The 26,741-nt window shown below is 44.4% G+C and overlaps 1 protein-coding gene across 1 annotated transcript; it reads left to right on the forward strand.

The window, feature by feature from the left end:
* The first annotated feature begins 20,608 nt into the window (after nucleotides 1-20,608).
* On the forward strand, nucleotides 20,609-21,854 carry Nap1l6 (nucleosome assembly protein 1 like 6). The gene has a single exon (XM_039080328.2). The coding sequence runs from the start codon at nucleotides 20,685-20,687 to the stop codon at nucleotides 21,837-21,839; it is 1,155 nt and encodes a 384-aa protein (XP_038936256.1). The 5' UTR covers nucleotides 20,609-20,684; the 3' UTR covers nucleotides 21,840-21,854.
* Nucleotides 21,855-26,741: the final 4,887 nt, after the last annotated feature.

Below are 26,741 nucleotides of genomic sequence, written 5' to 3' on the forward strand. Positions count from 1 at the left end.
CGGAGGTGTAATGTCTCTACAAAGTAAGAGAGTCAAATAATGATAGACTCTGAGGACGAAAGTCTGTCTCAGATTCCAGAAGGTGATCTTGTGATCCAAAGTTATAAGGCAGGGCATCACAACCCAGCAAGAGTGAGAGAAAGTAGATGATGGGGAACCAGGTCTGAGCCGCTTGGATGAAACTGAAAGGGAGTGAATAGCTGGAAGCCACGGATGGATACGTAGCCATCAACGAATCTACAAAAGACCCAAACAGGACCTCTAGGAATAACAAGCTCGCACAGAAAATCTGAAGCCCAATGCTCACTGGAGCAGCAGATTAGATAGAGCTGAACTGGGAATAGTGGTCAGCTGGAAATAAAGCCTCAGCGATGAAGCAGGACAGCACACAGAAAAAGTCTCGGTCTGAAAACACCGCCGTTTTTCATCTCTGGTGCCGCACAGCAGCTTAAACGCCTCAGATAGCCTCACAGAGACTCGAGTGACTGCGGGGTCTTCTTTCCCATGTGACTGGTTTTACCCTGTTGTTTTCTGGTCTTTGTTTGCCAACCCCACATGAGCATATAGGTCAAGCTGCCATGATTAGGACCTTATGACATGATGTAGGGATTGACATGGAGAAATGGAAGAAGGGGCAGCCAGACACAGGGCTGTGGACACACTGAACCGAAGCAGACTTGGTCCCACATTGCAGCAGGTGAGGGTGGTGTCATAGCTACTTTTCTATTCCTGTGATAAAGGAACAATGCCGCTCATAACAGGAAGTGTTTGGATTTCCAGTCTCCAAGGCTTAGCATCCGCAGTGGCAGAGTGAAGGTGTGACGGCAGGAACAGCTGAGAGGCCATATCTTGAACCATAAGGATGAGGCAGAGAAAGGCACTCTGGGAAGGACATGAGTCTTTTGAAACTTCAAAGCCCACCCTCACGGGAATGCCTCCTCCAATAAAGCCACACCTCTTCATCCTTCCCAAACAGTTCTATCCACTGAGAACCAAGTGCTCAAACACATGAGTCTCTGGGGGTCATTCTCAGTCAAACCATTGCAGGTGAACTGGTCAGTCAATGTTGCTGAAGCCATCTTCTGGGGGAGATTAAAGGATATCTAGCTAACTCATGGAGCTGTGTGACTACCTCTCAAAAGATCCTGTGATCATGCCAGCCGGATCCTAGCTTCCTGGAAAAGCCCAGTGCTGGCTATGAAAATACCCACAGTTCTCTGCGCTTCTGTCAGAAATGTTACACAGCGGAGGAGAGCTTTAAGGAAATGAGGTAGGGATTCTTAACCTGGGATCCTAAGGTATGCATCTAATGTTCTAAACCTGAAAAATGTGAAATGCAAAAGGCCCCGAAATCCATCTAGAGAGCTGTATTAGTTGCTTACCCAGGTGATACAGCAAAATGTCTGACAAAGGCAACTTAATGAAGGGAGAGTTCCTTTTGGCTCACAGTCTTAAGGTGCCATCCATCATGGAAGGGGAAGGTATGAGAGCGTGAGGCAGTGAGGCGAGGGTCACGCTGCTTCTGCACTCAGGAAGCAGAGAGAGATGAGTGCTGGTGTTCAACTCACTTGCTCCTCCTTTTTTATTCAATCTGGGTCCCTAGCCCATGGGATGGTACCATTCTCATGAGAGTCTCTCCTCTTCCATGAAACCTTTTTGGGAGCACACTCACAGGCATATCCAGAGGTATGTTTCCACGCTGGTTCGACATCCAGACAAGTTGGTGAACAAGACAAGAGGGTGAGCCATCATCACAGGTGCCAAGACACTGTAAGGGACGGAGCCCATGGGTCTGGATCAAGAAGCAGGCTGACTTGAAGCATCACTGTTTATCGCCTTCAGGCTGTGTGAATAAAGTATATTATGAAATATAAATTAGTTGCATGTTCTGGTTTAGCTCCTACCCCTTGGATATTTAATTACACATGGGAATAAAATCCCCAAATTTGCAAACTCTGAAATAAAAAAAATCATTTCTGGTCTCAAGAATTCCAGACAGGGGCTGTGTATGGACTCATCCTGGTGTCCATCTCCCTGTGGACTTTGTTTATTACTTCTAGAAAGCATATATGCGAGTGGCCTTATTTTCTTCTTCAGGATGACTAACACATAACACTCAGTCTGCTCAATCTAGGTCATAGACTCGATTCTCCAGCAACATTCAGCATACTGGTCTCCATCTTCTGACCCGATAGGCACCTAAAACAACCCTGGAACCACAGATAACCCAGCACGCCATAGCTGTTGGCACCTTCTACACCCGCTCTCCAGTAGTTCTTTCATTCTCCTCTCCTGGCTTTGTCAGATCGGCACCACCATTTTACTGCTTGGTGCTGGGTACAGCCCCTCCCCTAGCTACCCTCCAATCTCCTTGCACAGGCCAGGGTGGGAGCTGTAGGCACTTAGCATTTATTTATTACCAAGCAATGTCGGGACTTAATGACACATAAATCACAAGCCATGAAGTCACAGCTCTCCTGATTCCTGGCTTGAAAGTGCTGTTGGGGATCAAATACTCCAAGAAGCAGGGCAGGGGTTCTTGCCAGTGTGTCCAGGTCTGTGCCTGCACCTTGTGAGGAGCTGAGCCTGTCTTTGCCGGTGCATGGCTCAGTCTTGAGAACTTGTTCTTGGGTGCATGAGGGAAAGGAGAGTCTGAGTTGGTACATCGTGGATTTGCAGAAGGAAAAATAAAAAGGCTCTGAAAAGTAGCGCTGTTGAGCCGTCTGTGATGGAGGAAACCCCTGAGTGGCTGCTTGACAATGGGTCTGTTTTCCGGGAGACAGTGCACGGACCAGCGAAGTTTGTTTGTGAGCCCTTTCCCCTCTTTGCTTTAGGTTTTCATCGATATGATGAAAACACTGTTTCTTTCTTTTCTATTTCCTCCTAGTCCCTGCCCCTCCTCCAGTACCCTGACGTACATCATGCTCCCCTCAAGCCACAGGGGCTGAGCGGAGCCACCTCTTTCTTGCAGAGAGCCCATTTTGTCCTCGCTCAGTGAGGCATCTCGTCTTCCTCCCACCATTAAGGATCCTCTAGGATGAAAGGCTCTACGGGGGTCTTTTTCTCCCTAAGTGATGGTTCAGGGTGTGTGCTGCTCACTTCCAGGTGCTTGAGTTCCAGAAACATCCTCCCTCTCCTGCTCTCCGATCGGCAGTACATCAATCCTGTTCCCTCTGACCATGACCTCCAGGAGAGAGAGTCGCAAGGAGAGAGAACTGTGAAGAGCAGCTGTGGTCGTTAGCAGCAGGAAGTGCTCAAGGATAAGAGAGGAGTATGAGCCGTATCACAGGGACTTTCAGAAACCCTCGCATTTCCCTTCTGCTACCTTCATGTTCATAAAGGTTTGTTTCTTTAAGTTGCAAGCGAGAAAGAGAAAGAGATTTTGTGATTTACTTGAGCAGGTTTTCTGAGAAATCTCTTTCACAGGTAGCCAGGAGCTGACCTGTTAGGAAGATAGACGAACCGCAAGAGCCATAAAGATTCCTAAGTGACACTCTTGCGAGAGTTATTTTCAGGGGGGTCATTGCCGCTGCATTGCGACTGTGAGCTCTCGCGGGCGCCTGGATCTCCAAGGAAAACAGCCGCAGAGGACCAAGCCCGGGGCCACGAGCAATGAAGATTTTCATTTTTCCAGGTCACTGCGAGACAGACACATCCACCTGAGTCCTCAGTCTCCTAAGTGTCCCAGGCAGGGGTTCAGCACACTAGATGGCCTCAGAGAAAGCCTAGTGCGCAGTTCTCTTTGAGGGACACAGAGCCTCCCCTCCCCAATCACTTAGAACAGGCTTCTTGTGTAGTCAACTTCAATCCGACATAGTTCCGTATGTGTAGAAGGGAAATAAACTCATGACTGTGCTGGCTGGTTTTAAATCAACCAGACACAGACTGCAGTCTCCTTCAATGAAAGAACTTCTATTGATCAACTGCTTTCATCAGATTAACCTGTGGGCAATCATGTGGGGCATTTTCTTGATTAATGATTGATGTGGGAGGGGCCATCCCACGGTGGACGTTGCCAGCTTTGGCCTGGAGGTCCTAGGTTGTACAAGAAAGTTGGCTGAGCAATCCTTGAGGAACAATCCAGTAAGCAACAGCCCTCCACAGCCTCTGTTTGAGGTTCTGCCTCCAGGTTCCTGTCCTGCTTGACACACCCTGACTTCCCTCAGTGATGGACAGTTACATAAAATTGTAAGATGAAATAAGGCCTTCAAAATTTGTTCAGTATTTGACTTGCCCGCTCTTCCTTCCTTCCTTCCTTCCTTCCTTCCTTCCTTCCTTCTTTCCTTCCTTCCCTCCCTCCCTCCTTCCTTCCTTCCTTCCTTCCTTCCTGTTTCGTTTCCCAACAAGAGAGAAGCCAAACAGGACAGTGATATATTTGTATTGCTTTCTAAGCAGTGTGGTCACAAACGACCACTTAGTTAATGACTACAAACCACACATACACGTGTTGTACGGTTCTGTGGGTCACATGACATGACTGATAAGGTTGCCATGGAGTAAACCCCAGGTGTCCACCTCTATGTCATCTCTGAAGTCTCTTGGCCTTCACAGCTTTGAGGGCTAGTGTATTACTTGACTCATACTTTGTTTCCACCCCAGGGCCCAGCAGTTGTACAATACAGACTCCCCTACCATCCTCCTCTTTCTAAAGGCCCTGGGGTGGCAGTGGGTTTGTGCCCAGGGATTACAGGTACCTTCCCTAGTTAAAGCTCAGTCAACCTAAACTCTGCCTGCTGCCTCAGCTTGTGGGAACCAAGGTGTGTTTACTTCTGGGAGCTTTTATCCTATCTGTTAACCATGGTATTCTTGCATTTAAAAAAATAATTTCTATCATTATTCTTATAGAACATTTTGATTAAGGTTTGTTTGTGTCTGAGTTTTTTTGCAACATACCAGCTCCTGTCATCCGAGTTCTGAGAACTCTCTTTACACGGGTGCCTCAGCCAGTGTTCAGTTTCTTTCTGAACCCTCATGCATTCCATTCTTCAAAATACTCAAGCTTCAGTACCTGGAACCACACTTTCATGTGACACCTAGCCAATGGATGACAGGACACAAGGCTCAGAGGCTCTGATGTAACAAACCATCACTTTCTGCTGATAAGATGGGGCTTTGTCCTAACACAGTGACTAACAGGTCCTTGTACCTCACTGACATTCACTGATAAGGTAAACTTACCCATGGTGACCTTGTGTCCCGTGTGGCTCAGTGCAGTGCCTGTGACACTAGCGAAGACATCAGGAATAGAGGAGGACCTAGGGGTGTTTGTTGAGTGAATGACTGAGCGCCTTCCTTGGAATGTAACAATCAGTATTGTTTGTTCATTCTGGTGAGCTTTACCAAGCATTGCTAAGTGCGTGGTCCTCACAGTGACAGTGTTGTCTGCATAAATGGGGACTTGGCATGGCACACATTACTGAGAGTGATATTCCCTTGGGACTGTTTCAAAATAAATTCAGATTTCCCTAAGACAGTGAGTCAGCTGCTCCAAAAGGCAGGGGAGCTTTGTAGGTTCTAAAGAAGGTTGGCCATCATCCCATGAAGGTGCCATATGTGATGTCACAGGGCATGAGTGAATGTCACACCTCTGAGTGAGCCCATCATAGCTGACCTTGCACACATTCAGGGAGGAGGTGAGCAGCATGGGCACCCTCTCATCATGGGACGATATTCTGGGGTCTACAGAGCAGAAAACGAGTGCGAAGGAGGATCTCAGATGATGTGAGCACACTGTTCTCTGTCTGAGAGCAGCTTCCTGTTTATCCCCCTCTCATCCTCCCCTCTCCCTCCTTCTCTCAGCTGTGTGACATTATCAACCAACATAGGGCACAGCCACAGCCCAGAAGGCCTCAGGGTCTTCAAATTTGTTCATCTTTGATTCCGTAGAGAACTACATTGTGGCTGGAAACTGATAATGTGTACACAGGAGAAGTGTCCAGTTTCTGCATATCTCTCAACCTGCCCATTCCTTGTGAGCCATTGAAGGAATACCTTCCTTGGAAGGGGCCACTTGGGCCACAGGGAAACAATTGGGTTAAATAACTTGACCATATTGCCTTGATTCATAGCATCTTCTCCAAGCCGAGTGGAACCAAGAGCTATGGGAAGATGGGAGAAAGTGAACAGAAACAGGGACTTAGTTTCAGGGTGGGGTACTGACTGTAACGTCATTTGCTTTTGGAATTTCATTTTGGGCACCAATGGAGGAAACCACTTGCACTTCCAAAGGGGGCACTGACCTTCAGAGTTCTTTTTCCAGGAGGAAGAAATTTAATTTCATCCTGTCTCCCCGTGTTTGTCCACGTTAGATTACATCAAATGAGTTATTTTTAATCATTGTTCATAAATCACAGCAAGGGTACGCCCCGAGGCACAAAACATTTGCATAAAAATATTAATTGCCACCGTCTCTTCCTGTAGGGCTCATGGGAAGTGAGGTGAATGTACAGTGGGGAGGGGCAGACATGGGGTGTGCAGAGGGCAGAGGGAGGGCGGGTGAAGGAAATAGCCGTGGCCCAGTTCCTACTCCTCTTATCCACTCAGCCAAAGTGCTCTTAGAGCTTCGGGAGTCTTCTCAGAGGCAGCTTCTACCAAGAGGCCCACCATGATTGCTCCAGGTCACACACATTCTTGTCCTCCATTGCTGCCTGTGAGTTATGAGCCATTCTCTTAGGAAACTCGAGTGCTCCTCCCTGCTCAGGTGCCTGTAGACTGAGAGCTCTTGCCCACCTGGCACAGAGGGCACAGCTCCAGACTAGCAGAAGGACCCAGTAGATTCTCATCGTCTTCCTTCATTGTCCCTTTTACCTCTGTCCCACTCAGCACTATTGAAAGTGTACAGACTTCAGGCACAAGCTGTGAAATCACATTCCCTGAACTAACTCTTCCTTCAGTGTTTGTTTTCTTCCTCCCCGCTGTGAGACCTTGTTCATTCCTCTCTCCCGTGAGACCTGTGACCTTGATCATGGCTTCTAGCTCATCTCTCTGGCTCTGTGTTCTTGCTCTGCCCTCCCAGATTTTCACCAATTCCATGATACAAAATCACGTTCTGCTTCACCCTCAGTCTCAGTGGTACCTGGATGCCAAAGGTCCTCATCTCCATACTCTCCTTCTGTGTGTCCTGGTATTAGGGAGTCTGGGTACCATCTGCAATGATCACTCCCTAAGTGATTGCCTCTTCTTCCTGCTCCCTCCGGCCTCTCTGCAGCCCCAGTGCACCTGAACTGGTCCAGAGCAGCCTCTACTAAGCCTCCTCCCATCTGTCTCATTTGTGGACACCACAGGCTTCTCTTTTTCCTTCATCTACCCATCACTAGATAAGTAACAGCTCTGACAGAGGTAAGCTAGTTCAGCTATGAACTAACGTTCCTGTATCTTAGGACTTGCATGGTGATGGAGCCTCCAAAGCCTGAGTTGGCTTTCATCACACTGTATCTTTTGAGAAGGCCCAAAGAAGTCCTTGCCCATGAGACTGGATATGCATCTCACTCACTACCTGTCCACTTGCTGATAGGACTCCAAGCCACAGCTGCTTGACAGCACCCATGGTGAAGCCTATCAGGTTCTTTCTTCATTTTCTGAGAATTCTCGGCACCTCAGGTCTGTGCATCCCAGTCTGGGCTGATGCGAAGTCAGGGAGAGGATCCTCATCCCTGACAACCTGAGCAGCTGAGGGTTCTCTGTTGAGATAGGTGTGGAAGGCTCTGCATGGACTCATCCTCTTTCTTGGCTTTTGTGAATTTTTTTTCTCTTACACAAAGTAGGATGAGGGCAACATGATTCATCTCAGTTGTGATTACTCATACCAGGAACTAGGTGTGTGCTCAAAACTAATACTTTCACCCTTCGTTCTTCCTCCGAGTTACCGTTCAAGACCAGCACCAATAATAGAATTATTCATGTGTCTACCTGCACCCGGAACTCTGGGAAAATATCCACTCAGGCTGATCATCCTGCAGAGGAAAAGAAAGAAAAGGCACGAGCTTGGGCAACCAACTGGGAAGTGCTACTTCCCCATTCTACAGAGAGAAGACCTGGATAGGCAGCACCTGGCTGTCCTCATGGTGTGAGTGCCAACCACAGCTGACCCTAAGCACCTAGCACAACAATCCTCCACTCTGCAGCAGACTGAGCTGGTCTGCAACATGACATCAGCTCACCATCAGATTCTGCATCACAAGTGAGCAGTTCCGGCTCATTTTCCCCCTCTCTTGTTTTCTTTATTTGTGTATATACTTTTGTAGAAGGAGAGACCTGGCTCTGAAGTGACAGCCATCCTGTGGCCATCAAGATTCCAGTGCCAAGGTAAAGGCAGCTTCAGAATACAAGTATTGTTTTGTATTTTGTTTCTGTCCTTGCAAAACAGCTCAAGAGCTTGACCCACATTATAGGAGCTTTTGTGCCTATGAGCAAAAGGTATCACTGATGATAAATTCAATATGTGTGTAACTGGAAGGGCTTGGTTGGGGGCAGATTCACAGTGGCTCTGTGGGCCTCTGTGTAGGCAATAGAGTAGCCAAGATGGCATAGGTCAGAACAGTGGAGACACTTCAGCCTTCTCCTAAGCTTTGCACTTTTTATAATTCTATTCTTCTGTACTATGGGAGGCTGATGGGTACTTGTTGTCTAACAGGTACCACAGTGCACAGTGTGACTTTGAGGGGTAGGTAGGAGAGTCCACCCTTTCATTGCTGAGCTGCGGTCCCAGTTGATCTGAGAGATCATTTCCCTCACCCATCTGTGAAGGGTTCCATATCTAGGGCCCTTGAGTTGGAGCACTGTATTCACACAACGAAAACTAAGACTACCAAGACGTAGAATCACTGCGCTTCTTGACCACAAATGACTCTAGATTCTCCTTATTTGAGTTGTTATAACAGAGTTACCCTGTTCCTGGAGGCCTTTTGGTTTAGATGGGAATTCCTGATTCTGTCAGCCTTTGCTCAATTCTATATAGGTAGACTGCCCAAGAGAGCTGCTGACAGCATATTCCAGAGATGAACAGGTTATGACTTCCTAGTGGACACTACTAGTCTGTCAGGAAAGAGAGGGGATCAGGCTGGGCATCATAGGGTTATTTTAAAGAAATTGAGTAGACTCAGGGGTCAGAATCAGGCTACAGAGTGGCTAACCCAGTTAACATCCATGTCCACAATAGAAAAGAAACAAAAAGGACAAAAAAGACACTGATATACTTGAATCCCAGAGAGCTAGGTGAGGTTGAGTCTGCTGAACGTTTCCATGGGGAGAGGCTGGAAAAAGTCTAAGACAGCATCCAGAACTAGTCATTCTCCCTGGGCACAGCATAGATTGCACATGGAGCTTAAGAAACAGGAGATCCCACATGCAGGGAAGCCCACCCCACAGAGAAGCTGAGTGGATTGAGAGGCATGTGGAATGTAAGGCTAGCTTCTTCTCAAGCCCTTGGGACTTGGTCCTAAAGGGTGACAACATGGGGAAGAAGTGATTCCCTGTCTAGAAAGCCAGTCTGCTGATGTTCCACAGAGTATGACAGTGCCTTTATTTCAGGCTCCAGGTAAGACTGGACACTAAATGTTGATAGACACCTATTAAGCTGAGACAGCAACTCAGTGTAGTAAAAGGAATCCATTTTGGAGATGAAGTATAGCTGGCCAACTACCTTGTCAACTCCAAAGCCTTGAGAATCCCATTACAGTCTCTGCAATACCACATCTACCTGAACAGCCTAGATGTGCCCTGGCATCCTTACGGTTGCTGAGGAACCATGGAGCCAATATAGAGAGTTGGCACACAGTCTGAAACAAATACCCATGGGCTACGGTGACTGCAAGGATGAAAAATGAAGGTGACTCAGTTTGCTCTTTTGACCCTCGCTCTGTAACACCTGAGCAATGAAAATGGCATAAGTGATGTTGGGGTCAGGTAAGAAGAGGGTTTTGCTTCAAGTAATCTGCAAAACATGGCAGGCGCCCTGTTCCCTCAAGCTCAGCTGAAGATCTGGGATCAAAGGTCCCCATTCTATCCACCATTTCGTTCCCTGGGGATGTCATTACCAGGGATGCAGTCCTTTGTCAAGCTCAGTTCTGTGCTGCTTAGATATAATGACTGCATTGGGTTCCTGCCATCACAGCCCACAAAACAGTTTTTGTTTTGCCAGGCAGAGAGCAACCAAATCTTATGATGGAATAACCTCCATGATGATTGACCCACGCACGGAGAGAGCTCAGAATGTAATAATGGTCATGTATGAATAGCCATGATCAGGAACCAAAGAATTCATTGACACATCAGGGCTGAGGATTGGGGGCCCCTCTCTGATTGATATTGCACTGGGCTGGAGTCCTTGGGGTGGGCAGCTTACAGGCATTAACAGTCCAGCTAAGCCTTGCTCAGGCTTGCTCCCAAATTACTGCTATCTTTCCTGTTCTCTTCCTGGTAGATGTTATTGCATTTGCGATGATTCAAATAGGTTTTCTGCAGGCATTAAATTTTTAGTAAACAGACCCAAATTAACAGCAATTCATGACATCTCACTCCAGGGATCAAATCAAAAGCATTCATTTTATATATAAATATCTCTTCGTCTCGTTTTAATGAGTGGGTACGCTTGTTGCTGTGCAAAGCAAAATTAGACATATGTTGTACTCCCTCCTCTGCCTCTCCGCTCCTGTGCTCTCTGTCCCTCTAGGAGAGCCAGCGTGATCACCTTAGGAAGCAGAGGCGGGGTGTGTTAATTTTCCATAATTCAGGAAAACAAGGCTGATATCTGAACTCCCCCTCTGCAGAGTTCTTGCCTCATCCACTGTAATGGGCTGCCGGCTAATGAATACAGCAGCCTGTTCTTACAGCATCAGCAGCCAGGGCCTTCCCAGAACTTGATTTGGGAAGATGAGCTTTTTATCACTCTTTGTGGTATGTAGGCAATGAAGGAACTCTAGCATTCACAAGTGACCTTGCTGGTGGCAACGTTGCATTTAGTACTAATGCAGATGGCTTCACGGTCCAGGGATACAGGGCAGGTGGAGGGCTGTGGGCAGCCGTGGGCACACACCATTTCTGTGCTAAGCTTATTGCAAAGATGAAATACACACTGTCAGATCCCAGGACAGCCAACTGTCCATCATCCTGGAGATGAGCTTTTGGCTTCCAGTGCGTTCTGAAGAATCCTGTGTGACAGTTTGGGACTGTATGTTTCCCTGGAAAGGGAGGATTTCCAAGTTTCTGTCAGCACTTTCATGCCTTCATTTCAGGCTTTGTGGATCACCAGGTGGGTGCCCAGGGCAACAGACTCCATGAGGATCAGAAAATAACTTCAGGTTAAATACAGAAAATGTAACCTGCCCCTTCAACTCCATCACCCTTCACAGCTTCATTGACATGGTAATGTAGACTTAGATTTTTATCTAAGCATACTTTATTTAGGGCTCTTAAATGCTTCAACCTCTCCTCTGGCCCAGAGGTAGAGAGAAAATGAAGGTTTATAAGAAAATGTAGTTACAGACCTGTTTAGAACTAGTTCTTTGGAGGTGATTTCACTCTTTGTTGTCAGGATACCATCAGTCCAATCCAATAGCAAACACCAAGGAGCAACGGCTTGATCCAGCAGAAACCACAAGGCTCTGCCAATTCAGCACAAGTCAGCAGAAGTGGCAAGAGTCAACTGGAATACCACAAGTTCTTTGATATGTTTTTTTCTACAAAGTGAAGACCAGTGAAGACGAGTGAAGACCAGCAAAGACCAGTGAAGACCAGTAAAGACCAATGAAGACCAGCAAAGTGCTGCATGTCTGGAGATGCAAGAGCGACCTCTCACTGTTTATGGAGTTCCATTTATACACTTCCCAAACATCACACACTCTCTTAAGTGTCTGCTCCAGCAAAGCAGCACATGCCCTCTCATGCATCTGCTTCAGCAAAACATCCTCTCATGAGTCTATTTCAGCAAGATACCCTCTTACAAGACAGCTTTCCAAAAATCATGTGACATAACTGAGTTTCCACAGAAAGTAGAAATTTCCACTTCATGGTAATGAAAGAATTGTCACAGTGAAGAATAGATCTGGGCTAGGGGACTTTAGTAGGAAAAAGGAAAGGCTGAGCTAGGCCACTGGTCCAGCTAAAGCCCCTGTCTGGCTCCCTCTTTGTGTCAGAATGGTATCCAAATAATCTCTACCCAAGTCAGAAGCCTTTAAGGACTCAGGAGCCTTCTGAGGTGGATTTGTGTCACCCTACTCCCATCTTCCGCCCTCTATTCCAGCCTCTGTTTCTCTCATATGCCTGAAACATCTTTAACTTCAAGCTTGTCAAGAACCAACATGGCCCCTCCCATTCATATGCTGAAGTCACAACCTTTACCATGACAGAGTTCGGTGTGGAGGGCTTGAAATGAGTTCATGAGGACGGAACCTCATGTGAGATATGTATGTGTCCTTAAAAGGATAGAGAGATTACCTTCCTCATCAAAGCCCGGTGAGGTGGCTGGAGAGGTGTCTCAGTAGTTAAGGAACTGGTGCTCTTGTACAAGACCCAGGCTCAGTTCCCAGCACCCAAATGGCAATGCAAAATTGTAACTCAATTTTTAGGGGGATCTGATGCTATCTTCTGGGCCCCACAAGTACTAAATGTGCATGGTGTACTTATATAAATGCAGACAACACTCATAAACATTAAATAAAAATAAATAAACAATTAGTGACCTGGTGACCACCAAGATGCAACTCTTCACCTGGAAATGAATACTATTAGCACCTTGATGCTAGGTTCCAGTCTCCTGTGGGAAAAGCCTTACCTGTTCTCTGTTTATTTTGCTATTGCCTCAGAAGTGGGCTGATACAAGCTTTGCATGGGTCTCTCTCCCTCTCCCTCTCTCCCTTGGAAGCATTACAATTCCTGGTTTTCCTGACCCTCTTACCTCATTTCATAGTGTAGTCTCTCTTTTAGTATAGTTACCCTTGTCACTCGTATTTTCATTCATAAATCCCACCAACCTTTAACCTCTGGTGTTGTTTACATATGCGTGTCTTTCCTATTTATTTTCTTCATTTCACCACAAGGTAGAAGCGAAAAAGAAATGTTCTGTTTTTAGCAGAACATAGAAAGGTCTTGACACAATATATCTTACATTATGGAATATAATGTGGTGGCAGGCACACCCCCTGAGAAATCACACCATGGGACAGATCTGGTATAAGGAAGGCTTATCTGGGGGAAAGGAGGGAAGTGAGGACACGATGAAGGGGTTGGGCAGACAGCCAGGAGCAGAAACATGGTGGGAGTTGGGGTGGCATGTGGGGGGAGAGAGAGAGAGAGAGAGAGAGAGAGAGAGAGAGAGAGAGAGAGAGAGAACTAGTGAAGCAAGCAGCCCTTCACTGATACACTGCTGCCAGGCCACCTGCACCTGGCATTGGCAAAGGTGCTGATGTAATCCATTGCTAGGTCCCTAGAGGAGCCTAGCAGCATTGCCTATAAGCAAACATCTTAGATAAACTTGTATAACATAAATTAAGTTAGAAGATCCCAGACTTCCTGGTATAATTGATCATGGATACCTGCACCTGTCATATCCAACTGAGAGCTGGCAAGTAGAAGACATTTTGAGTAGGAAAAGTTGTGTCCCCTTTAAGGTTTGAGGAGAGCTGAATGATGCCGCACTCAATAGCAACTCTGAAAGTGGATGAAATACCATATCTCAAAATGTCTAGGGGAAAATTTTATACCTAGACCAACTTTCATTCATGTGTGAAAGGAGAACACAGGCATTTTCATGCATGAAGTTCAGAGGAGCACATCCTATAACCTTTTACTTTATTTATTTATTATTTTTAGGAAGACTCAGTAATACACAAGTCAGCAAAACATATCTTTAAACCACAGTGCTTCACAAAAGCCTGGCTTCATCAAGAAAGTTGTCTCTGGGATGAGGGTGATACCAGAGTATAGCACAGAGGAGGAGTTCATGACGGTTAAATATTCAGAGCAGAATTTGAGAGCAAGCCCAGGAGAAAAATTAAACAGATACCCTGAAGCTGAATCTAGGCCTTGTGAGGGAGAAGAGGTACTACAGTGGCATCTTGGGATTTTGGAGTCCCCAGTCCATATGAACAAAATAAAAACTAAAGGACTAAAGACAAACTTAAAGGAGCCCATGGATAACTCTGAGGAAAACAAATAGGAATTCCTCACAGGAAGGTTATCACCTTGTATTACATATTCAGAGCAGGGATGCTATTTACATATTAATGACAATGTAAAGATGAAATACTCATCTGCCACAAAGATCTAACTGTGCTAGGAAGAGGGGTGGGCAGAGAAAAGCAAGGTTAAAAAAGGAAGGGGAGGGAGAAATTAGAGAAGGAGGAAAGTGAGTTAGAGACATCCTAAATAAAATTAACCCTTTTGGTTTTGGGGTTTAGTTTACGTTGCCTTTTTAGTGAGGCATGCTCCCCATAGAGTAACTTACTGAACAGATAGTTGTGCTGTTTGGAGAGGTTATAGAACTTTCAGGATGCAAAGCCTTGCTGGAGGAAGTGAAACACTGGGAGTCAGTCAGTGGGCTTTAAGTTGAGTCTCAACTTCCTGTTTACCCTCTTTCTCTCTGCTTCCTGTGTGGGGATGAAATGTGATTTCTCTGCCTCCTGACTGCTATGCGCATGTTGCCCTCTGCCATGACTTCTCCACCATGAGACCTCTGCCTCTCTGGAAATGTGAGCCAAAGTCAACTGATATTTTACCACAGCAACAGAAAATTGACTAGGGTGACTTGCTTTGGTCAGGAGCTTCACGCTCTGATAGAAGGCAGACAGTTCACACATCAAGCCGCCTTCTTCCTGTTTTCAGACAGTGCCATTGTACCATGGCTCACTTGTGACAGGAGAGCATGGGATTGTCATTGTTATTGAACCTCACATGAGCCAACTTAAGTCTTCACATTTCATTCCCTCTTCTTGTAGCTCTAGGAATAGAGCCCAGGGCCCACCATGCTAGGCAAGAGCTTTACCCACTGAGTTTCACCCTCACGTCCTAAGATCTCTACAATTTCTGTACATGTGATTCCAATTCTGTCTTTCAAATTTAGCTTAAACATTTTCTCTCTCCCTTCTGCACAGTTCGTCTTTCTATTTTTCCTTAACCCAAATTTGACTTGGTTCCCTGCTTCTTGTTCCTTATGGTCCTTTTTTCCCCTCTGTACAGTTACAGTTACTTCCCTGACCCTGGTGAGTAAGTTCCCAATGTCAGTTTGAGATTCAAGATGCGGTCTGCATACATGGCTCTGGTAACTGGGTTGCCCCCAGACTCCTCTATAGGAAAGAATCCTAAATGCACCAAGCGGGGTAGTTGAGGACACTGAAGAATGCTTAGGTCAGGAGATCCCATGCACATGATGAAGGATGTGGGAACCCAGCCCTTTCTGCCTTCCAATGACATTCTGCATGTGGGGACACAGAGTCCCACCTCTCTAGATAGCATGGCATCCCAAAGCCATCTTGGAAATAGAGATCAGCCCTCTCCAGGCACCAAGTTAGTAGCTCCTTGTCTTGCTCATTTCAGCCTCCAGAAATGTAATAGAGTAATTCCAGTTCTTTCTAAATGAAGTCATCTATACTGTACCTGTTGCAGAAGCCCAAAAATTTTGCCCACATTTGATAATTCACTTGTCTGGTTTGCTGGTTATTAGGACTGTTAAAGCTTCTGTATAGATGAATCTTCCCCTGTAGTTGTTATTCCCTGACTTTTATATTCTAGGCATGTTTACTAAGTACAAATAATTAAAATGTTATACTATTCACATAAATAAGTGATTTATTTATTTTCATTTTATGTGAGTGAGTGTTTTTTTCCTGCATGTGAGGATGTTGGACCCCCTCGAGCTGGAGTTATGGACATTTGAGAGTTGCCATGTGGGTGCTGGGAATTCAACTCAGGTCCTCTGGAAGAGCAGCTAGTGCTCTTAATTGTTGAGCAATCTCTCCAGGCCCTAGTTTCATAAATTAATTCTTTTACAGTTTTGTATACTCTAACACCTAACAGCTATATACTTTAACTTTTAGCATTTGCATACTTGACTTACACATTTATCAGCTCCATCTGACCTTTTTGATCATAGCATTTAGTGTCCCTATTTCCTTTGTATTAGATAGCCACCACCTTGTAACTAATAGCCCAATATTCCAAACATTTTTTTATCTCCATGTTTCTTTGATTTGGGGAACCCGATGTGGTACAACACCTCGCCTCTGGCTCAGGGAGTCTGTGGTCGAAGGACAACTTGTCCTCATCTGAAGGCTTCACTGAGCAGAGACCTACATCAAGCTCATTCTGGGGCTGAGCGTAGGATTTTGTCCTGGGGGACAGTTCTCTCTCACTCCTTAGAAACTACGTCTCTCTGCAGAGGAGTCTCTAACATGATGCTTGGCTTCAGTTAGAATTAGCAATGAGAAGCAAGAGTGTGGACAGGGACATGGCCTGCCCGACCTCAGACGTGAGATACATTCTGCTGTGTTAACTGACGGGTACTGGGTCTCCTGGAGTAGCCTATTCTAAGGGAAGGCACTAAGGCCAAGAGTGAGATAGGCAACCACCCCTGCCCTTCCTCTTCAGTGTTCCTTGTCTTCATGCTTTAATATGAAGGTACAGCTGCATGGGTTTGTGTTATGGCTTTTATTTGTTTTTCTTTTTTGATGGCTTCGCACATTTCTAGGATGCATAATGACCATAACTTACTCTGTCTCATCTCACCCTCTCCCAGTGCGTTCCTTCTTCTCAATCAGTGACCTCATACTGCCATGCCTTGTGCCCTTATGATGAGATGTGCTGTGTCATCGATGCAAGACCACATCACATTTGGAAGGCAGTTTCTACAGCATCCTTTTCTACCCTCTGCTCTTACACCCTTTCTGGGCCCCTCTTCTGTAAGTTTTCCTGAGCCTTGGAAGAAATGACAGGGACACACCCTTTAGGACTAAGCACTCACTTAATCTCTGCACTTTGACCAATTATGAGTCTCTTGAATTGATCTAATTTTCACCTAAGCTATGATGTGTTGTTTTTGAACATATCCTTTCATGAGTGAACATCTCAGAGGTATTGCATTAGTGTAGCTCTGCTTCCCCTGTCTTCATTGGAATGTCCCAAAGCAAGACATCAAATGTGCTTTATCCATCTTTAGTCACTAACATTAAAAGCAGCATGATTTTCCTAGGTTCAACATGGTCTCCAGAAGGGAAAGCCTCTGTTGATCTTCATTATACCATGGATTCCAGAGCAGCAGCTGTGAACAGCAACTATCCATGTTTGGGTTTAAATTAATCCCCAGTCCTTACACATGCTCCTGGACTTTAGCCAAACAATGGAGGGAATGGGCCAATCAGAGAAGGTTTTGCATGGCACATTCTGCCTCAGCAACTCTGAGGGTCCCTGCCTCCCCTAGGTAGTGTGCACAACTTCCTTTATTATTTTGCTTGTGGGAGAAGAATGTGAAGTCTTACTCTCAGCCTGTTCAGCTGTAGCATTTGTCTTAGTTTGCTTTTTATTCTTGAGGTAAACACCATGACCGAAAGCAACTTGAGGAGAATAGGGTTTATTTTATCTTTTTTTTTTTTTTTTGGAGCTGGGGACCGAACCTAGGGCCTTGCGCTCGCTAGGCAAGCACTCTACCACTGAGCTAAATCCCCAACCCCCGTTTATTTTATCTTACAGCTCCATCATCCAGGGGAGTCAGGTCAGGAACTCAGGGCAGGAAGCTGGACACAGGAACTGAAGCAGAAACCATAGAGGAACACTGTTTACTTACTTGCTCCCCATGGCTTGCTCTGTTTGCTTTCTTATACAACCCAGGCCCACTTGCCTAGGGCATTGTACTGCCCATGATGGGCTAGGCACTTCTACACCAGTCGGCAACCAAGAAAGCATTCACTGGCAACTTGATAGAGTCATTTCTTCATTTATCTTCTCAGCTATGTCAAGTAGACACCGAGATTAGCCATTCTATTCACTTTATCTGTTTGTCAGTGGGAAAGTTGGAGCAGATGTCATCTCTAATGAATTTAGTTTGACTCTGCTTTCAGAAACTGGCTACAAAGCTGGGCCAACTCATTTCTGCCCTACTGTGGTCCACTCATTTCTAGTTTCATGTATCTGACCCTATAATCTAGACATAGATTAGTTGACCACAATGGTGTTTGGACTCCCCCAACCCCCCTCCCCCCAGGGACTAATATTCTCTATGCACAGATTCCCAGTAAGCCCAGGAAGGGGGAGGAGTCTCCTTTACTGTCACTCAGTGAATGATTATGCCAAACCTCCTCACCAGGAAGTTTGAGGGGGATTTTAAAGCATTGTGTGTATGTGCATTGTAAACCCCCCCTCCACCAAAATCAGAATGACCCACAAAAAGCTGAGTTGTAAAAATAGTTTAAATTGAGGTTAGGGAATCCTAAAGACAAAGACACAGCTAGGATTTTGCCACCAGAGCTAGGATTTTATCACCAGAGTTAAAAGTACGTCTCAGAACATAGCCTAGGGAGCCAGTTCCCTATTTGTTCATTCCATAGTCTCCTGTTCACAAACACTAAGAAGCCTCTCCATGCCCTAGAGTGTTGTGAACAGTCATATGGAGACAAGCACAAACCTCAAGGTTGTCTACACACCCCCAGAGGGTAGACATAGTGTTTCAAGGATTCCTTAAGCTTTAGTGAAGAATGTGATTGCCACACCTTTAGTGGCACACTTAGGGGGTCACATGGGAAATACCGTTCCTGGGTCCTCAGCTTCCTGAGTGCTCACATCATGGAAACCACCTATCTAGTGTGACTTTGGACTAAGGAGTCCCTGAAGATAGCATTAGGGATTTTATAGTTGAACATGCTGTCCCAGAGTGGCTACTTCTTTTCAGAACCTTGAAAAGACTAAAAGACTCCAGTGAAAACTATGTGTGTACCTCAGCCAAGGGCCAGCATTGCTAACAAAAAACCAAGCATGTGCTCAGAGTTTCATCCAGATGTTTGGCTAATGACTGCTAGGTCCCATGGAACATATCTAGGCAGATCAACTGAAATGTTATTCCTCCTGGTCAATAAGCCCAGAATCCTTTCTTTACCCAGCTTCAAAAATCTGCCACAAACAGATCCCTCAACGCCTCTGTAGTCTCAACCACAGATTCTACAACCCCACATTGGACTGAGCTGCATCTCACAGACTTGAAGGAGTCAAGGAACATTGGGTATAGGGGAATCCCTCTGGTAAATACTTAGTAAAGGTCTCTATGCGACAGGGTATTGATTTTCTGGTAGTGAAGCTGAAGACTTACACTCACAAGAGTTCTTCATGATTTTCATTTTCAATGTTTCCAGTTTGCTGTGACTGCCCAATAACCTGAAGTTCCATTTTTCTTTCTATTGGTCCTTGATCTTAATCAGTAACAAATGTAGATAAGGATGCTGCTCATAATTTGTTGAGGAGGCAGTATCTCCAGAGAGGTTACCAGAAGCCAAGTTCCTTCCAATCATGGTTAAGACGGCCATGGCACTCAGGACCCACAGTCAAAGATTCGTCAGATGCAGTCCCTTTCTGTCGTGTTGGGATTCTGGTGTTGGGTTCATCTGGAGTCTCAAGATTCACATCAGAAAGGATCTGAGTAAATAATAGTCACGCCAAGAAATTTTAGTGAGGAGACCTCAGCAAACACTCCTGAAGATGTGCAGGCGGTACTCAGGAGGGGTATGAGGGAGCCTAGGAAGAGAAACCACAGGCAGGCTGCACACCATTAGGACCCAAAGGCCAGAAGGACAAGGCAGTATTGGCAGGTCCTGTGTAACCTGTGGTCTGTAAGAGGTGGGGCCAGCAGGGATGAGGCTTCCACTGATACAATATTAGGAGAGGAGGGAAGGAACCCGTCTATAGTTGATATTCTGCTGGGACCCCTTACTGACCAAACCCAGCAGAAGTCAGCATGTGGGAAGCTGATTATTCAGTCATAGGGGAAGTATGCAGTCACCAGAGAGCACAGGTAAGAAGCCACACAGTTCACCTTTTTGCTTTCTGGATGCTTCTACCATGCTGTTATGTGAAGATGAACTATAGTTTCCTGTGGCCTTTTTTTTTTTTTTTTAATCTTGCTTAGATTCATAGTACTTCCTACTGTGGTAGACTTGGCTCTTTTTAATGTTATGCAAATGATCTCTTCGAGTGTGTCTATCTCTTGATTGTCTTTTTCTTTTTTTGTGGCAGGGAATTACAGTAGATTCCCTTTTGTGTCACTCAGAGGCAGGGGTGAACAGGTGCAACAGAGTACTTACTAATATCTATGATTGTCACCCTGGGGGTTTCGACCCCTTTGGGGGTTAAATGTCCTTTTCACAGAGTACATAACAAATATCCTGCATTTCAGATATTTACATTACGACTCATAGCAGCAGCAAACATACAGTTATGCAGTAGCAGCAAAATAATTTTATGCTTTATACATGAGGAACTGTATTAAAGTGTTGCAGCATTAAGGAAGTTGAGAACCACTGATCTACGAGGTCCTAGATTCTATCCCTGGCACTAGAGAAAAAAAGCAATGTTGGAAGACCATTGCCTGAGTGCATTAGTCACCTTTTGGTTGCTGTAATTAAAATATCACGACCAGAGTCACTGCCTGCTCAGTTCCGGCCGCCTGGCTCCGCATCCAAGCCTCCTGGCACGATATTTGGAGTTCTTACAAGATGGCAGACATTGATAACAAAAAAGAGTCTGAACTTGATCAAGATTTGGAAGATGTTGAAAAAGTAGAAGAAGAAGAAACGGGTGAAGAAACAAAAGTGAAAGCACGTCAGCTAACTGTTCAGATGATGCAAAATCCTCAGATTCTTGCAGCTCTTCAGGCAAGACTTGGTAGTCGGGTAGACACACCAACAGGATACACTGAAAGCTTGCCTAAGGTAGTCAAAAGACGAGTGAATGCTCTCAAGAATCTTCTAGTTAAATGTGCACAGATAGAAGCCAAATTCGATGAGGATGTTCATGATCTTGAGAGAAAATATGCTGTTCTCTGTCAGCCTCTATTTGATAAGCGATTTGAGATCATTAATGCAATTTATGAACCTACAGAAGAAGAATGTGAATGGAAACCAGATGAGGAAGATGAAGTTTCGGAGGAGCTGAAAGAAAAGGCCATGATTGAAGATGAGAAAAAGGATGAAGAAAAAGAAGACCCTAAAGGAATTCCTGAGTTTTGGTTGACAGATTTTAAGAATGTTGATTTGCTCAGTGATATGGTTCAGGAACATGATGAACCTATTCTGAAGCCCTTGAAAGATACTAAAGTGAAGTTTTCAGACCCTGGCCAGCCTATAAGTTTCATCTTAGAATTTCACTTTGAGCCCAATGAATATTTCACAAATGAAATGTTAACAAAGACTTACAGGATGAGGTCAGAACCAGATGATTCTGATCCCCTTTCTTTTGATGGACCAGAAATTATGGGTTGTACAGGGTGCCAGATAGACTGGAAAAAAGGAAAGAATGTTACTTTGAAAACCATTAAGAAGAAGCAGAAACACAAGGGACATGGTGGGACAGTTCGTACTGTGACTAAAACAGTTTCCAATGATTCTTTCTTTAATTTTTTTGCTCCTCCTGAAATTCCTGAGAATGGAGATCTGGATGACGATGCTGAGGCAATACTGGCTGCAGACTTTGAAATTGGTCACTTTTTATGTGAGCATATAATCCCAAGATCAGTGTTATTCTTCACTGGAGAAGATATTGAGGACGATGGCGATGACTACGACGAAGAAGGTGAAGATGCTGATGAGGGTTATCAGCTCTTCGAACAAGTCAAAAGCTGCAGTAAACTTTTTCAATGTTGGCTGCAGTAAATCTATTCAATAAAAGCTGTCTGGCTGTCTCAAGTTGTGTTGGGAAATTTTTCATATTAGAAGCTTTCCAATTAAATTGTATTATCAACAAACTCTGTAATCATGAAAATCTGTTGACCCAGAGATTAACTTGTATAAAATTTCCATACATTATGAAAAAAAAAAGAAAGGAAGAAAATGCCATGACCAAGGCAACTTAAGCTTGCATGGTTAAGAATCCATGAGGGTAGAGTGGAAGCATAACAGCAGGAAAAGCAACATGAGAAGTCATCTCAACCATGAGGAGGAAGCAGAGAGAGCAAATTAATGGTAGGCAAGACATTTTATTCTCAGGGCGGCCCACCCCTTCTTGCTATTGTCAAAACACACGTTTTCCAGAAAAGCCATACCTCCTAAGGCTCCCCAAAGACCATCACCAAATGACAACCTGATGTTCAAATGTCTGAGCCTAAGGGGGACATTTCTCCTTTAAGTCATCTCTCAGTGTTTAAATCACATAGTCTCCGGGTTTCTAGCTTTGTGACCTTGAACAACTTGTAAGCACAGTCCCTTGTAATAGACCTTGGAAGAGCTCAGATAAGAGGTTGTGGGGTTTATATGAGGAGGATAGGGATGAGAATGGATGGTAGAGAAGGTCTAACATTGTATGAAAGCATGTCTGCTCCACTGTTAATGCTTACTTCCTCTCAACGTTAGTTTCCCATATTCCTCTGTTGTAATAGCAAGTTTTTAAGAGCATGTGTAATCTTTGACCAGGAAGCATCCTATGTGTCAGGTAACTATAATAGATTCAGTCTTGTAGCAACGTTTCTGCTTTTAATCCTCTTTCCTTCATCCTCCAGCCCTGAGTACCCCTATGCTGCCCTTCCTTTTTCTGAGTTTGGCTCACCTGGGTCCTCCACATGAGGGAAGCCATGTTATCCTTGTCCTATGAGAGGCTCCTGTCACACAGCATCTTGCCCTTTGAGCTCAGTGTGTTCAAAAGTGTAGTGATACTTATTCCATTCTAAAGTCTAACCACACATCACCGTGGAGGTTGCCTTTTGACTCTTCTAATCAATTCCCCATTTCCTTCACTTTGAGATCTGCAAGGGCCAATTCTCTCATGTTCATCTTCAAGGCTCTCATCTCCCTTTGTTGTTCTTCAGCTGTTTCTAGTATGTTTTCTGGAATGCATATTAACGTTCATGCTTGAAATATATATTTGGTTTTTAAAGAAATACGTAGAAATTCTTGGGTGAATTTTTAGTAAACATGAATCTGGTAAAATACATAAACATTGAGATTATAGTCTAAGGAATAATGTAACAAAAAGAAAAACCAACATTACTGTAGCCACAGTACAGATCAAGAGGTGAGTTCACTGCGGGCATACAAGAGGTTCCTACCATGATTACACTCATCGACCCCCTGAGAATGAGGAGCCCCTATGCTCCTTCATGAGAACAGAAAGTAGAAAGGGGAATCCCACTGTGACCCTAGTTGATGGTTATCCCATGGTTCCCAGCTTTGGAAGATAACCTTTAAAGCACACCCCTTCCCCACTACCATTTTATATAAACATGCAATTTCCTTCTCTCTAAGTGGAACTGGTAGGTAACAGGGTAGAAAAACTTTCGACTAGTTTAAACTTGAACAGACTGTTTTACATAGTAGCAGCAGCAACTTGGGGCATTCTCCTTTTGAATGTACAAAAGATACCCCTATTCTGAGTCTTTACAAAACTTTGTTGCGGGTATTTTTAATTGTAACTGTTCTTACACAAAGTAGCTTTCACTGTCTCACATTGCATTTGCATGTGTATTTTCCTTCAGAGGCTGAGAGTTCCTATGCATCTTAAGTGAATGTGGAATTGGGCTATGTGTCTTTTCTCTCTGTCTTCCAATTAGCACCAGGTTAGCCCTTTCTTCTCAGTGTTAAGCCAACCTACCATTCCTGCACTTCCTGTGACAGAATCCATGTTTAGATAGATATTGCTAGATTCAATTTGATTCTTGATTGTCGAGAATTGTTGATTTGCTTATGTTTGATAAGGACATTGTCTACCATTTTTTATTTTTTTCTCCCCTTTCCCTTAATTTTCTTTGGAGATCTTCTCTAAGAGATTTATTTGTTTGGCAGAAGTCATTGGTGTAAAGTAGCAGTCCACATGATCTGTTTATGTATTTTAAGCCACAACTTCATTACTGTTTATATGCTGCCAACCCTAATCTGTATTCTCCCCATTAATACCATTTCTGTGTGTGCTTTTAAATTATTTTGGATTTATATTACCAAACATTTAAAACTTAATCAAATTTTGGAAAAGGAATTCTAGGGTTGGGCGAGGGGTGTAGCCCAGATGTTGAAGTGCTTTCCTAGTGCACATAGGTCCCAAATTTGATGCCTGGACCACACAATTAAGGTATGGTGGTACATGTTTGTAATTCCAGCAGTAACAGGAGCATTGCAAGGATTTAAACTTTAAAAGAAACAAACAAAACGTATATAAGTGTTTGCCTCTCTCTCTGTCTCTTTCTGTGTCTCTCTGTGTCTCTGTGTCTCTGTGTCTATGTCTCTGTCTCTCTGTCTCTCTCTCTCTCTCTCTCTCTCTCTCTCTGTGTGTGTGTGTGTGTGTGTGTGTGTGTAGGCATGTGCACACATGTGCATGTGCATGCCCATGCTCAAGTTTGCACCATACGTGCATGGAACTCCTGAGGTCAGAAGAAGTCATTGTATCTCCTGGGGACTGGAGGTACAAGTGGTTTGTAACTGGCTAGGAATTGAACCCACATCTGCTGGAAGAGCAGCATGCAGAATGGTCTCTCCAGGCCCCAGGATGACTAGTTTAAAGCCTTCTATGACTATCCAGTCAGGTGGAGGGGCAGCACAGCATACATGAACCCTGCCTCAACTATGGAAGATGAACCCAGCTTGTAATTTTCCTATTGCTTTTGTAAAATTTGTTAGCTGCGTTCACGTTTTATCACTTGCTTCTTCCTCTTCACTTAAGGTTCAATTCTCTGTCTAGTTTCTAGTTTCTTCAGGTTGAATTTAGAAGCTGAAGCCTTAAATCCCGTTTGCTAAATAGCAGTAGGCAGTTTTCCAGTAGGACTAGGATTTGTCTAACCACAGGTTCATGGCTTTAATAATGCTTCTGTAGATCAATGCATCTCTTAGTCCTCATCTGAGAGGTTTTCTCCTCCAACTCCTCCTCCTCTTCCTCCTCCTTCTTTTCTTTTTTTCCTTCAGGAAGTAGAATTATCAGGAACCTACAACATGTCAGGGAATTAAAAGACTACAGAAAGTTCAGCCCTATGTGGGACATTTATTCTTCGCTCCTTTCCTAAAGCTCAATTCAGGGACATGTGCAGAAAAGGGATGGTAAGACTGTAAGAGACAAAAGGGTGGGTGGCTACAAGGAATCCATGTTCTCCAGACACATCAGGGCAGCAGCACACAAGAACTCACAGCACTCCTGACAACAAGCACGAGACCTGGAGAGATTCAAGCCAGAAAACATCCAAGCATGGATAGGGGAAGATGGGCATGTAGTTCTAGCTAGCACTAGCTGAGTTGCTATTGCCAACGGACAGCTGCTGGGTGAGGGAGGTTTGGCTTTCACTAGGGGTGTGTCCCATGGTAGGTTAACCCATGGCTCCCATGGACTACATACCCAAGAGTATATGGACAGAAGAAAAGGTCTTGATAGTTTTATAAAGAGGACTCAAAGCCAGCTGGGTAGGGAAGGGAGAATGGATCTGGAGGCAGAGGGCGGAGGAAGGCGAATAGGTTTAAAGCTCACTGTATGAAAATCTCCAAGAACCAATAGAAACAAAGAAAAAAATTGCTGTTGATATTAGCATTTCAAATTGTAAATTTTCTAAAAGCACCATTTACTCTTACTTTGCAATCACTAGGTTTGTTGCATTTAAATTATTTTGACAGTTTGAAAAATGTTTTAATTCCTCTGTTATTTTTTTTTTGCTCATATTTTATTCAAGAGTTCAGAGGATTCAAGATAAACATACAAAAACCAATTGTATTTTTGGTAACTAGCAACAAATGAACCAAAAATAAAATTAACCAAACAGTTTCAGTTACACTTACTCCTTAATAATAGGTTTCTAATACTTAGTGGAACCAAAAGGGCTTATGATCTGAGTATGGGGTTTTATAAAGTAATCCTTTATTAATTTCATTTAAAATGTTCTTTCTCTGTCTCTCTCTGTCTCTCTATGTCTCTGTCTCTCTCTGTCTCTCTGTCTCTGTCTCTGTCTCTGTCTCTGTCTCTGTCTCTCTGTCTCTCTGTCTCTCTGTCTCTGTCTCTCTCTGTCTCTCTCTCTCTCTCTCTCTCTCTGTGTGTGTGTGTGTGTGTGTGTGTGTGTGTGTGTGTGTACAGCTACCTTTAGAAGCTAGAAGAGACTATTTGATCTCCTGGAGGTGGAGTTGCAGACTGCTGTGTGCTGCTTACGATGGGTGTTGGGAACTAATCTTAGATCCTCTGGGAAAGCATACGTCTCTTAACCATGGAGCAATCTCTTCAGCTCCAACAAAATGAAAGACATTCCACATCCACGGATCTGATGATGAAGCATTAGGAAGCTGAGTGCTTGCCTCCTACCCCTATGCAAAGTTCAATCCTCAAATCTTGATATGAATTTTAGGAGACCTGAACACAGGGCTTTTCACCAAGCTCTCTAGGTCTGAGGTGCACAGCAGCCATCCAATTTCCTGTTGATGTAAAGGGAATTCAAACTGGGAAAGAAGAGTCTTCTAAATATTTTGCATTTGGATGATCCAGTAGGATATTTATATGCATAAATTGAATGAATTTGGACCCTTATCTCATATTGTTCCCCCACATTAACTCAAAATGGATTACAGTTTAAACAGGTCTACAAAATCTATTGCAAAACTTAG

The sequence above is a fragment of the Rattus norvegicus genome, chromosome 7 (assembly GCF_036323735.1).
Source record: "Rattus norvegicus strain BN/NHsdMcwi chromosome 7, GRCr8, whole genome shotgun sequence".
NCBI classification, from domain to species: Eukaryota; Metazoa; Chordata; class Mammalia; order Rodentia; family Muridae; genus Rattus; species Rattus norvegicus.

Coding starts and splice junctions, on each gene's coding strand:
- Nap1l6 (XM_039080328.2), top strand. CDS start 20,685: ATGGCAGACATTGATAACAAAAAAGAGTCTGAACTTGATCAAGATTTG.